The 12,751-nt window shown below is 41.4% G+C and overlaps 1 protein-coding gene across 1 annotated transcript; it reads right to left on the bottom strand.

Moving 5' to 3' along the window:
• Positions 1 to 469: 469 nt before the first annotated feature.
• LOC307036047 (uncharacterized protein) lies at positions 470 to 12,548 on the bottom strand. The gene is made up of 4 exons (XM_079676028.1): positions 12,369 to 12,548; positions 11,310 to 11,359; positions 4,808 to 5,375; positions 470 to 1,653 (listed from the first exon to the last, which is right to left on the bottom strand). Exons 2-4 carry the CDS (start codon positions 11,349 to 11,351, stop codon positions 1,130 to 1,132), a joined length of 1,134 nt encoding a protein of 377 aa, XP_079532154.1. The 5' UTR covers positions 11,352 to 11,359; positions 12,369 to 12,548; the 3' UTR covers positions 470 to 1,129.
• Positions 12,549 to 12,751: the final 203 nt, after the last annotated feature.

The following is a 12,751-nucleotide window of genomic DNA, read 5'->3' on the forward strand; positions in this document are numbered from 1 at the left end:
TAATACTTTTTAATAGCCTTAATTTTCGCTAAATTGATTTATCAACTTTTAATACTTTTTAAGACCCCGCGGACACCCTGTATAGTGAAAACCACCCTTGACAGACTAAAAGCTTTAGGAATCCAAAGTATAACATATAATAAGTACCCTGTATCAAGATTGAGGCAAAACAAGTTAAATTTGACCTTTTTAGAGAGGTTTAGCAAAAAGAAGTCCAGGCGACCTTTGGGCACATTTGGATACCATTTGACCTTTTTCAGGAACCATACTGTAAAAATAATTGAATTATCACTTTAGGTAATCATTCAATCCAAATATAAGTGTTTTTATATTTTAAAAAAAATTACATTTCTTTTTTTAATGTAAATGGTGTCTGTGTGTGGACTTTGCCACAGTCCTTACATGTTTATCACCCGACTAACACTTCTAGGAAGGTTTACTTACACAATAAAAATTAAGAAACATAAAATACATTTGTCTCCAACAGGAGCAGATTTATTTAAAAAAATAACACTAAAAAACTACACTAAAACCGAAATAACGCCACAAGCATTTTTTTTGCAAACACTGGCAAAAAATAAAAAATGTACACGACCTGAATGTGTTTAGTGTTTTTGAATTGAGGCACCAGCCACTTAGTGCAGTCGATAGGTCTTCACCGTTTTGTTGCCAGCATCAGAGCACCTCCTGAGCGCAGTGGCATCTTCCCCATAATACTTGGGAATGCATACGAGTGATGATGGGGGGGGGGGGGGGGGGGGGGGGTGGTGCTGCAGGGACTTCACCCCTCATGTCTGCAGCAAGCTGCTCCCTGAAGGACTTCTGGGTGTGTGGCTTCGTCCTGCCGGGGTCACCCCTCATCTTGTGCAGCTCCTTGTGGAGAAGGAAGCTGTTCACCACTGCAATGTCCAGAAAATGGTAAAAACAAGTCTTGTACCACTTCATGGTTTTGTGGTGAACGCTGTAGCACCCAATCAAAGCATCGGACACATCCACGCAGCCCATGCTTCTGTTGTAGTCCACCACAGCGTCAGGAGCGGTAACAATCTTAGTCTGCCACACACCAGCCCGTTTCACTTTCCTCCAGACAGTCTGTCCACTGAATCAGAAGATGCAGAGGGAGGCTGAGTTAGTACTGGTGCAGACGTCCGGCGGCGTAGCTTGGATGTTGATGGCTCTGGGGCAACTGTATGCTGATCTGATGCACGTCGTAGCTCGGATGAGGCAGATGTTGATGGCTCTGGGGCAACTGTATGCTGATCTGATGCACGTCGTAGCTCGGATGAGGCAGATGTTGATGGCTCTGGGGCAACTGTATGCTGATCTGATGCACGTCGTAGCTCGGATGAGGCAGATGTTGATGGCTCTGGGGCAACTGTATGCTGATCTGATGCACGTCGTAGCTCGGATGAGGCAGATGTTGATGGCTCTGGGGCAACTGTATGCTGATCTGATGCACGTCGTAGCTCGGATGAGGCAGATGTTGATGGCTCTGGGGCAACTGTATGCTGATCTGATGCACGTCGTAGCTCGGATGAGGCAGATGTTGATGGCTCTGGGGCAACTGTATGCTGATCTGATGCACGTCGTAGCTCGGATGAGGCAGATGTTGATGGCTGGGATCCAGAAGCCATTTGATACTCGTCTTCATCACTGTGAAAAGAAATGTGGAAAAAACAATTACTTTGATTACTTCACTGGATTATTCTTTCTAAAATGTAACTCAAATCAGAAATAATTCCTCCATTTAGCGTGTGTGAAATGACAGCATACATATATATATATAGACTGATATACAATACAGCTTTATTTATATACTGCCTTGTTATAGTCACGAAATACAATTAATCTATTTATACGTTCACCAACACGATGTTCCCATTGTTTTAGTTTCTCACGGAACGATAACGCTACAACAACAAAGCGGCGTCCATTTTGTATTTTGCGAGTGTGGAATTACTATAGATTACACCAAATACACAATAAATACAAACAGAGAGAGCACATACCTTTCCTGAAGTTCATAATCAGGGTCTGATTGAGGCCAAAGTACATCCTCATCTTCTGACGGAGAGTCAGCGAACACCATTTCCACGGCGTCTTCAAGCTGATACAGCCTCTTTCTGGGAGCCATTATTTGCTCGAATAAGTCCTAAAAGCAAATAAATCCATGTCCTTCTTATATGATGTTCTGTTGCCTGCTGTTGACTCTGTTTTCTCTGTTCTCTGTTCGAGTTAGTCAATCTCGCTAAACACTTACGTCAAGGAGAGAGAGGCTTGCGTAAACAGCACATGAGACAGCCTGAGCCCCGGACTGCAAAACGTTATACCTACTCTGCGGCCATGAATGTAATGATGGATTATCAGGAACAATTCTAAAGTGACTAAGAGACATTGGATTAACCTTGAGCAGCGTTTTTATTCCCTTGAACACGACTTTTGATCACAAAACAGCAACGGTAAGACATAATTAATGTTATGGTTTAGAACACTTGTTTTCTTGCTCTGTTCTGGCTGCTAGCTCAGTGAGTTCGTGTCCTACAGTGATGATACTTATATCAAAATAATCTGTGGAGTATCAGCTTTCAGAAGATATGTAGTTTGTGCAGAACATAGTAAGTTTTAAATACCGTTTTTGCTAGTTAGCACCGGAAGTAGCATCAGCCTGTTTTCACTAAGGACTAATGCTAGCGCTTCTTGTGAGACTTGTGTTTTGTTTCGGTAAAAATGGCTCATATCGTCAGGTAGCTGAGTTTTTTCCGTTATTTGAGTATAACACATTCACAGGTTTTTAAATATTAAGAAGTCCCCGGACGCTGTCTCCTGCAGTGACGCGTTTTTCCCCCCGTTATCGGGGGGGCCGGGTTTAAGAGGTTAAAACTAGAGATGTCCCGATCCGATCACGTGATCGGGGATCGGAGCCGATCACGTGATTTTCAAAAGATCGGAATTGGGAGAAAAATCGGGGATCGGGATTTTTTTTCTTTTTTTTTTTTTAAATACTTTTTTTTAAATGTTGTATTCAATGTTACAAAAAAAAAATGACCATGTTCAAGTCTTAAAGTCATCCTGAGACCTTAGTTTTGGTTTCAAATTACACATCATATATGTGTTGCTTCTTTGGGGCTTGTTTTCATAGACCTGCTTATTTCTCTCAAATCTGGCAACAGAGTGGGCGCAGTGTCTAATTGTAGCAGTAAGCTAACGAGTACTGAAAGCTTTATTTTGTTTTGATCCAAACTTGCACAACTGCACTGATCCAATGCTGCTGTGAAAAAAAGAAGCTATATCCATGTTGGATAGAATATCCAATTTAAGTAAAAAAATAACCTTAAGGACAACTTGAATGCTTTTTTTCTTTTTTTTGTCTTAATGCATTGCATAAAGATCGGATCGGGAAAAATCGGTATCGGCAAATTGTCAAAATCAAATGATCGGAATCGGATCGGGAGCAAAAAAAGGTGATCGGGACATCCGTAGTTAAAACCACTATGGTTTTTCTCGTGTGTGAACACTAGGGATGTAACGATACCAAAAACTCACGGTACGATAATCTCGCGATAACAAGTCCACGGTACGGTATTTATCACGATATTGAATAATAAAGGAAAGAAAAAAAAATTCATACATTTTTTTTTCAATAAAACATTTTTTTACTCGGAAAATGTTTCTTTATTACATAATAAATCTGATTTTTACAGCCTTTTTGTAGGATAGCAGTATTTTAAAGTGTCAAAAACAAAGTGACAGTAACAGACTGGAACAAGAAAACCAGTGTTTTTGTACCTACTAGTACTACCAAACAAAGTAAGCATTTTCTTTATGCCACTGCATCTCACAAATAAACAAGGACATTTAATAATCAGACCCTGCAATAAAATAAATCAAGTTTCACTTTAGTTTTTCAAGTAACTCAACTCAAACTCACTAGTCACTCACTCAGCATCATCAGACAGGTTTTTAGGAATATGAGGATGTCCACATTTCCAGGTATTTATAAGCTGGGGTGTTTGGGCATTTACAATATCCCCTGCTCTGGAAACAACTCTCTCGCTTGGTACTGATGTTGCTGGGACACCAGTGGTCGCGTTAACCGAATATTTTATTTAACAATGACGGAAAAATCTGAAAGCAGTCTGTCATTTTGACAGATTAGAACGAACAGCGCCAACGTTTCCCCGCAGCGAGGCTCTGGTGTTATGCCGTGTTATGCATGCCCTCCAAAAGGAAATGATATAGTTCCCAAACCGTACTTTGCCGTACAGATCAATACATGTCTGGGAGGTTTTGCTTCACGCTGTGCGCGTCCCGCGAGGTCCCCCCCCCCCCGGTTGACAGTTCACGAGCATTCAGACCCGACGGGTAATAAGGGATTATGACGGATATTTTACGATCCTGTCTGTCAAAATGACGGACAGCAAAAAAGTCTAACGCCAGGCTTATTGACAGGGCGAGATATAAATATATGGTTGGTACTTGTCAATGTCTCTAGGTGTGTAAATGTAGCCCTGTAAATACGATGTCCTTTTGTGTTATCTGTTGTTTTATTTTCATGTTGTAACCTACTTGCTGCCATGTAGGACAGGTCTCTCTTGAAAAAGAGATCGATGATCTCAATGGGACCACCTGGTCAAATAAAGGTTTAAAAAAAAAAAAAGTTTTAAAAGTTTTTTTTTAAAAAGAAGTTTTTTTTTAAAATCGCGGTAGATTTTGTCAGTCTCACGACGTTATTGGGAAGTTTATTTACCGCGATACCGCGATATATCGTTACATCCCTAGTGAACACGAAGATGTGTTTTGAGAGCACCTGATGTAGTGAACGTTTTCCCACACTCTTCACACCAGTACGGTTTCTCTCCAGTGTGAATACGGTGATGTGATTTGAGATTACTTGATGTAGTGAACGTTTTCCCACACTCTTCACACCAGTACGGTTTTTCTCCAGTATGAATACGTTGATGTGATTCTAGAGCACTTGATTTAGTGAAAGTTTTCCCACACTCTTCACAGCTGTAAGGTCTTTCTCCAGTATGAATACGTTGATGTGATTCTAGAGCACTTGATTTAGTGAAAGTTTTCCCACACTCTTCACAGCTGTAAGGTTTTTCTCCAGTATGAATACGTTGATGTGATTTGAGAGCACCTGATGTAGTGAACGTTTTCCCACACTCTACACACCAGTACGGTTTTTCTCCAGTATGAATACGTTGATGTGATTTGAGAGCACCTGATTGAGTGAAAGTTGTCCCACACTCTTCACAGCTGTACGGTTTTTCTCCCGTGTGAATACGCAGGTGGCGCTTTAAATGTCCAGATGTTGTGAAGGATTTGTCACATTGCTGACAGCTGTGACGTCTCTTTCTTCCTTTCGGTTTCTAGAACAGACGGACAGAGAAAGAGAGAAAGTCAATCTAAAAAGCATAAATACACAAGTTAACACAATAAAAACTCACTTAATATTAACCTTGAGTTAACAAAATACTACTTATCAACTGTTTGTGTTTATTATATTTGTATTATATTTGATACAGTAATACAGCAATATTCTAACCTAAGTATATACCAGAGGTGGGGGACTCGAGTCACATGACTTGACTCGAGTCACATGACTCGCATATTATTTGACTTGAGAATTGCTTGACTAACATTGATAAAAGACTCGACTTGACTTTGACTTGTTATTCATGACTTGAGAATTGACTTAGGCTTGAGACAGATGACTCGAAAGGACTTTACTTTTTTTTTCATTATTTGAGATATATTTGTTCAAGCACCGGATCGGCAAAACAGGAGAGTCTGTGAACCAGTCTGCCTTGACCTATGTATTCATGTCTGTGACTCTCACAGTATCTGCTGCCCACAGCTGTTTCATAGAAGGAAAACCTCCTTCACTTCATGAAGTCTCTGCAGCACCAGGAGGCAGTAACGTGTAACTCAGCAGAATCTGAGAAGAGCAGCACCAGCTGCAAAGAGCTGTGCCTTCACTGTGCTTACCTTCATTAGAACAGCTAACCACACACACACACACACACACACACACACACACCTGTTTTATGATTTCAGAGCCCCTCTCTCCATTGTTGTTAATGTTGAAAATAAACCTCTAGTTTCATAACCACTGTCTTTTAACTGATTTAAATGCAGAAACTGGGGTTATTCATCAGGATTTCGTAGAACTTGACTTGCTTGACTCTCACCCCAGTAACTTGAGACTTGCACATGTATGACTTACTCCCACCTCTGGTATACAGGAGACAGAGGGAGACGGCATCCTGTCACTGCGAGTCTCGGTATGCTCCGTTCCTCTTGTGTTTTGTGTTTTTTTGTCTAATTATTGTCTAAACTTTGTCGTGTCTGTATGAAACGTCATTTTGAGAGACCATGCTTTTGATCCTGTGGATTACATTTGCCTTCTGCAGACCATGTCTGGCCATTCAACTTTCCAAGACACACCTGAGTGACAGCACGAACAGGTATGGCGAGGAGCCCCGGCCTCTACGCTGCTGCAGCCGCGAGGCTATGCTAGGGCTACAATGCGATCGGCCTCCTACGAATACACCAAGCCATCTGTGCTCTTCATTATTGGATGAAATCCCTCGGGAGCCGCTTAGAAACACCAGGAAAAAGAGACGAGGAAGGAGGGGAGGCGCTCAGAATACGGCGGAGATTCAGCCGGCCACCACTTCCATCCATCATTCTCACAAACCTGCGCTCACAACAACGTGGACACACTAAGGACATACACAAGGTACTGTCATGAATTTCTCGAGGCCTCTTTATTATGTTTCACGGAAAGTTGGCTACGATCTACGATTCCTGAATCTCTCTTTGAAGTACCCGGATTCACCCTTGTGCGAGCAGACAGGGATGAGAATTCGGGAAAAACCAGAGGAGGCGGTATTTGTGTGTATATTAATGATCTGTGGTGATGATCATACTCAGTCAAATGTAAAACCTGCAATCCCAACGTAGAAATTCTCAGCATGACGTTAAGACCCTTTTATCTGCCTAGAGTATTTGGGTGTATTTTACTGTTTGTTGTTTACGTGCCTCCCAGCGGCAGAGGACACTGTGTTCAAGAACTGCAACTCAGCCACCCCGATGCACCGGCAATAGTGCTCGGGGACATGAAGCAATGTCGCCTGGAGACTGTGTTACCTGGGTTCCAACAGTATGTTAGTGATCACAGCAGGAAAGACAATATCCTGGACAAATGCTTTGTTAATGATAAAGGAGCCTATGTGTCTAAATACAGACCACCAATACTGAACTCTGATCATAATGTTGTGAATATGATACCGGTGTATAAGACCAAACTGAAGGGAAGTCAACCAGAAAAGAAAGTAATAAGGACATGGACAAATGAAAGTAGGTGTTACGACCCTGGGTCGTTAGGTCATGTGTGTGGACATTTTTCCCTCCTGTGTCTATGAGTGTGTGTGTGTGTGTGTGTGTGTGTGTGTGTGTGTGTGTGTGTGTGTGTGTGTGTGTGTGTGTGCAACAGGTGGTGCCCGTTAAACTGATTAGCTACCTTCAACCTGCTGATTGGTCCACCTGAAGAAGAGAGGATATTTAACTGCAGCCGTGCAGTTCCTCGGCCTCTCTCCGACTAGACTTCTCCTACTCCCAACACACATCTGCGCTTCGATGTCTGTCCTGTTACACTGATTGCTTAGTTATACCGTATGCCGGTCCTTTCTCCCGTGTTGTGAGAAAAGCTACTAAACCTGTCTTTGTTAGACACGCTTTATTTATTTTGCTTAGGAATGCAAAACCCTTTCTTTTTTCCTTCTGGATAATTCGTTTTCTCCGGTTTTTTGCATTAGAGTAGGTAAGATTTTTGTACGTTTATTTTTCTCATTTGATAGGTAAGATTTTGTGTTAAAAGCTTTCTTTGTTTTGTGGCTTTGCTACTCCAGTGTGTAATAATTTTGGGTAAATACATTTACCAAACGCTTTCTCTGTTTTGGCGTCCGTGTTCTTGGGAGTGGGAAAAGTGCATTTTATGCTGCGCCTAGGTTCCCCTAGATCTGGGCGTAACATAGGTAACAGTTGAAAGCCTGTTTTGATTGGACAAATTGGGACACAAGACATACTTTATCCATACCATCCATACCTGATTTACTGGTATGCCGCTTTCCTCACCAGCAACTTGATCAAACCCTGTCATCTGCCATCACAACCAATGTAGGGGCCCCCCAGGGCTGCGGGAGTTCAGCTGTGCTCTTAGCTTCTTTTAGCTTCTTTTGATGACTTTACTGAACTGCTGTCTATAGTGTGTTTTGACTTTGACCGTCTAGTCATTGTTGGTGATTTTAACATCCATGTTGACAACCCCCAGGACAGAGGGGCTAAATAACTGTTTTGTGTTCTTGATAACTATGGTGGGGACCCTCTCATGACATCCAACTATAGGCCCATCAGTATCTTACCCATAGTATCCAAGGTACTTGAGAAATGGATTGCCAAACTAATCATCAATCATCTCAACAACAGCTCCTTTCCACTGCAATTTGGATTCAGGGCTAATCACTCAACAGAAACAGCGACATGCTTCTTCGTGGAGAAAGTTAAGGCATCAATGGACAGGGGTGGGGTTGTGGGGGCCGTGTTCCTTGACTTACGGAAAGCTTTTGACACTTTTAATCACAACATCTTATTGCAAAAAATACTCAACTTAAATGTTTCTATAGAATTCACCAACCTCTTTAATTCATATCTTTCATCCCGCTCCCAATGTGTTCAAATTGAGAACCATAAGTCTAGTGCACTATGTTTGTCAACTGGAGTACCACAGGGCTCTGTATTGGGCCCAATCCTGTTTAGTATTGTTACGGCTGCTGCTTTCCGGGTCGTCTTTATTGTGTTAATCTATGTTGTATGTAAATGAGCAGTGCGATTGCCCTGACGTCATTGGCTGCCATCTCCTGGTCCGCCCCCTGAGGATTGTGATTGGAGCACGCCGGGCCCGACGCACTCCAATGGCAGCGCACAGCCGGCGCGCACCTGCTGGAGATGACTTCAAAGCGTGGGGACAATCATCACTCTGGAGGCTCTGTGATGTGGGACAGACGCCTCTCGCTTCTTGGTCCTTAGACAGATCTGTTAAACTTGTGTGCCCATCTCCGTGTGATATTGTGTGTTAGTAGTGTCGAGAGTAGCTTAGTTAGAGGTTAGGGTAGTTTAGAGTAGCTTAGGATGTTGTGACTGTTGCCTTTAGTTTAGCTGTGTTTTTGTATAGATTCTTTATGTTAGTTGTACCACTTTTAAAGTGAGGTTTTGTTTAGTTTCTTATTTAGTGCAATAGTGTTTATTTCCTGGTATGCAAGTAGACTCCTTTTGTTAGAGTCCTCCCTTTGTTTGGTTATTTGTCAACCTGTGCCCTTTTGGCCCTTTTGTTTGTTCCAGGCTGCATGCCTGCCATTTTGTTTACCTCTGCTATTTAAAATAAACCCTTCATGTTGTCTCGGAGTACAAGTACTTAGGAGTACATATTGACACAAACCTCAATTTCAAAACCCATATCAAAAAGTTCTGCAATAAAGTGAAGTTCAATCTGTCAAATTACAGATACATTAGAAACTTCCTATCATCTGCAGCAGCTAAGCTATACCTTCACTCAATGGTCCTCTCCCACATCAACTACTGTCTGATCAGCTGGTCTAATGCACACTCTACAGCTCTAAAACCACTGGAATCACTTTGTAAACAAGCACTCAAAACGTCAATCACCATCTGGCAAAGGGACTATCGATGAAAACTAGCCTTTTGGCTAATTCGAGTACTTTGACATGTTTTTAATATGTTGATTAATGTACACTGTCCCTTGTTTTAAATAAATCAATTCAATGGACTGACTCAGCATGTGACGGAGCCCACGCACAATAAGGGGCACACTCTGGACTTAATGATCTCAAAGGGTCTGAATATCTCTGAGGTTGTGGTGACTGATGTTGCGCTCTCTGTTCATTCCTTTGAGAGCTCTATTTCTGTTCACAAAAATGTTCAAAAAGAGGAAACCACAAAGCGATATTTAACTGAAAACACTAGGGAAATGTTTACTCAGGATGTTTCTTCCACACTTGCCCCTGCTAACATCTCAGTAAATGAGCTAGAAGATCATTTTAATTCATAAATAAAAAATGTTATAGATGCCATTGCTCCAACTAAGGTAAAGGAAGTGACTGGCAAGAAAAGATCCCAATGGAGAAAGGCCATGACCGTGAGAGCAGAAAAAAGAGAGTGTCGAAAAGCTGAACGTAGGTGGAGAAAAACAAATCTCCAGGTTCACTTTGAAATCTATAAAGAGAGACTTGGCTATCATTTGGAATTGTAAATTGCACGACGGTCTTTCTTCTCTGACATCATTACCAAAAACAATGCACGTGCCTTGTTTGCTACCGTCGACAGACTAACAAACCCCACAGTGTCAGTATCCCCCCCATTCAGAAAATCAGACAAGCAGTCAGTGCCTCTGCATCAGGTACAGCAGATGTGTTGTCTCTGTGTCCACCTAAAATCAATTCAAACACCATGACACAGTTCCATCAGATTAATGATAAAAACCTAGAGGACATTATTCAACTTCTGAAATCCTCCTCCTGCTGCCTTCATATTATTCCAAGATGTTTTTCCTTGCATGGCCTCAGATCTACTTCACATATACCTCATTCACACCAACGGTGTTTCAGGGCCGGTTCGGAGCTGGAGCTTGAAAAGCACCGGGTTTTCCTCTTCACACCGCAGCGGAGCAGCCTCTTAGCTCAGGAATCCGGTTCGTTTCAAGCACCAACAAATTGTCCGGCCAGAGCAAAAGCACCACATACTTCACGCTTACGTCGAGGCGGGATCAACTCCTGAACAACAAAAAGCTGGCGTTTTATCCAGTTTGTACACAACGATGGAGAAACTTAGCAAGCAGCAGTGGTCCACTGAAGAGACCAGCTACGTCAAATGTCCTATTAGAGTTGCCGTATGGAGTTGTCAAATATGGCGGACCATCTCGCACATGCGCACTGCAGATAGGGCAGGGCTGCAGATCGGGTAGTGACAATGTGAACCACAAACCCAACATCAGTCGTCAGCTGTTAGCCCTCAGAGCTCACAGCTCCTCATATCTGTTCAGAAACTAGACAGAAGTTAAACAAGTACAAACCACAGACTGTCTGTGTCATGGAGAATACAGTCTCTGGTTTATTTATGTCTGTATAGGGCGTTCCGAGCTGAATAAGGGCGTCAAATGAAGGCAAGACGCCCGTCTGGCGGAAACACTGGAATTAGGAATATATTGTGATGAAGTGCAAACTGACCTGAGCTCCAGGGGTCTCTTTCTTCTCCTCCATGCTGCTCATCAGCTGTCCTGATGAAGACCACAGAGCTGCTTCATTATTAATATAATACAAATATTTAGATATAATTCATCATAATCTGTGTAGCAACTTACATTCTAACTTACAGCTCACAGTTTGTTCACTTTTATTTCATTAAAATGACTTTATTCAAATAGAAAGTGACATTAATGGATGGTTGAACCACGGTTATAACACTATCTGTGTGTAACTATCACTAAGTTAACACAGAAAGCAAACATTAACTAGTGAGACTGTTTAATGAACTCCATGTATACAGTATTTTCTGTATATTGTGTATTCTTTAGATACTCTAGTGATATGTGTCCTGTGTGTATACTTGCTGCTAATGCTTCATTTTTATTATCTTATTGCATCTTTTAAATATGTTTAACTCGTGTAATGCCTGAAAACACTTCTGCTGTGACACATTCATTTCCCAGTTTAAGATAAATCATTATTTAAATAAAGTATATCTATTTATCTAATGAGCTAAACCGTCGCTTAGCTTAGCGTTAGCTGCTAACTGAAGAACCCCATTCATTTCAATGGGGAAAAAGCTACGTCGCGGTGAATGGCGATGCTAATAAGCTAGTTAGAATATATTTAAAACCATATCTATGGTAAAGAGCACCAACACAACAACTCAAACCGTCTTAAAGACAACTGGTGTAATAAATAACTAACATAAAGTCAGCTGAGCATTACAAATCAACTGTTACTCCCCAGAGCCGAACTGGAATAATAACTGTAGCTGTTAGCCGATAGCCGTTAGCTGTTAGACTTTAGCTGTTAGACTGTAGCTGTTAGACTTTAGCTGTTAGACTTTAGCTGTTAGACTTTATTTAAATATAGTTTGAGACTATTTTTGTCGCACATTTTAAAGTTTTTTTGTGAGTTTCTTTCTTCCAAGATTATAGCTGTTGTGTTGAATAAGATAACTTCTGATTCGTGATTAACTGTAAGCTAAGAGGTTTAAATACACTTAATGAAATCTCTGCAGGTATTTAATCCACTCACCTCTTATTTTCTCCTTCTTCTCCTCTCGGTTTTTGGCGGATTGCAAAGAACTTTCTTCTTCTTCTTCTTCTTCTTCTTCTTCTTGTTCTTGTTCTTCTTCTTCTTCTTCTTCTTCTTCTTCTTCTTCTTCTTCTTCTTGTTCTTGTTCTTGTTCTTGTTCTTGTTCTTGTTCTTGTTCTTGTTCTTGTTCTTGTTCTTGTTCTTGTTCTTGTTCTTGTTCTTCTTGTTCTTCTTGTTCTTCTTGTTCTTCTTCTTCTTCTTCTTGTTCTTGTTCTTGTTCTTGTTCTTCTTCTTGTTCTTCTTCTTCTTCTTCTTCTTCTTCTTCTTCTTTAATGGCGAATCGCTTCCACTTGGAGCATATATCGCCACCTACTGTTGAGTTA

This window comes from Notothenia rossii, assembly GCF_949606895.1.
Source record: "Notothenia rossii genome assembly, chromosome: 4".
Taxonomy (NCBI): Eukaryota; Metazoa; Chordata; class Actinopteri; order Perciformes; family Nototheniidae; genus Notothenia; species Notothenia rossii.

What these genes read in the sequence shown, in the direction of transcription:
- LOC307036047 (XM_079676028.1), bottom strand. Translation starts at nt 11,351, where the DNA reads ATGAGCAGCATGGAGGAGAAGAAAGAGACCCCTGGAGCTCAG. An exon ending in AAGAGACCCCTGGAGCTCAG is followed by an intron (nt 5,376 to 11,309) that starts GTCAGTTTGCAC and finishes CGTCTGTTCTAG; the next exon opens with AAACCGAAAGGAAGAAAGAG. An exon ending in GAAAACGTTCACTACATCAG is followed by an intron (nt 1,654 to 4,807) that starts GTGCTCTCAAAA and finishes TTCTTTTCACAG; the next exon opens with TGATGAAGACGAGTATCAAA.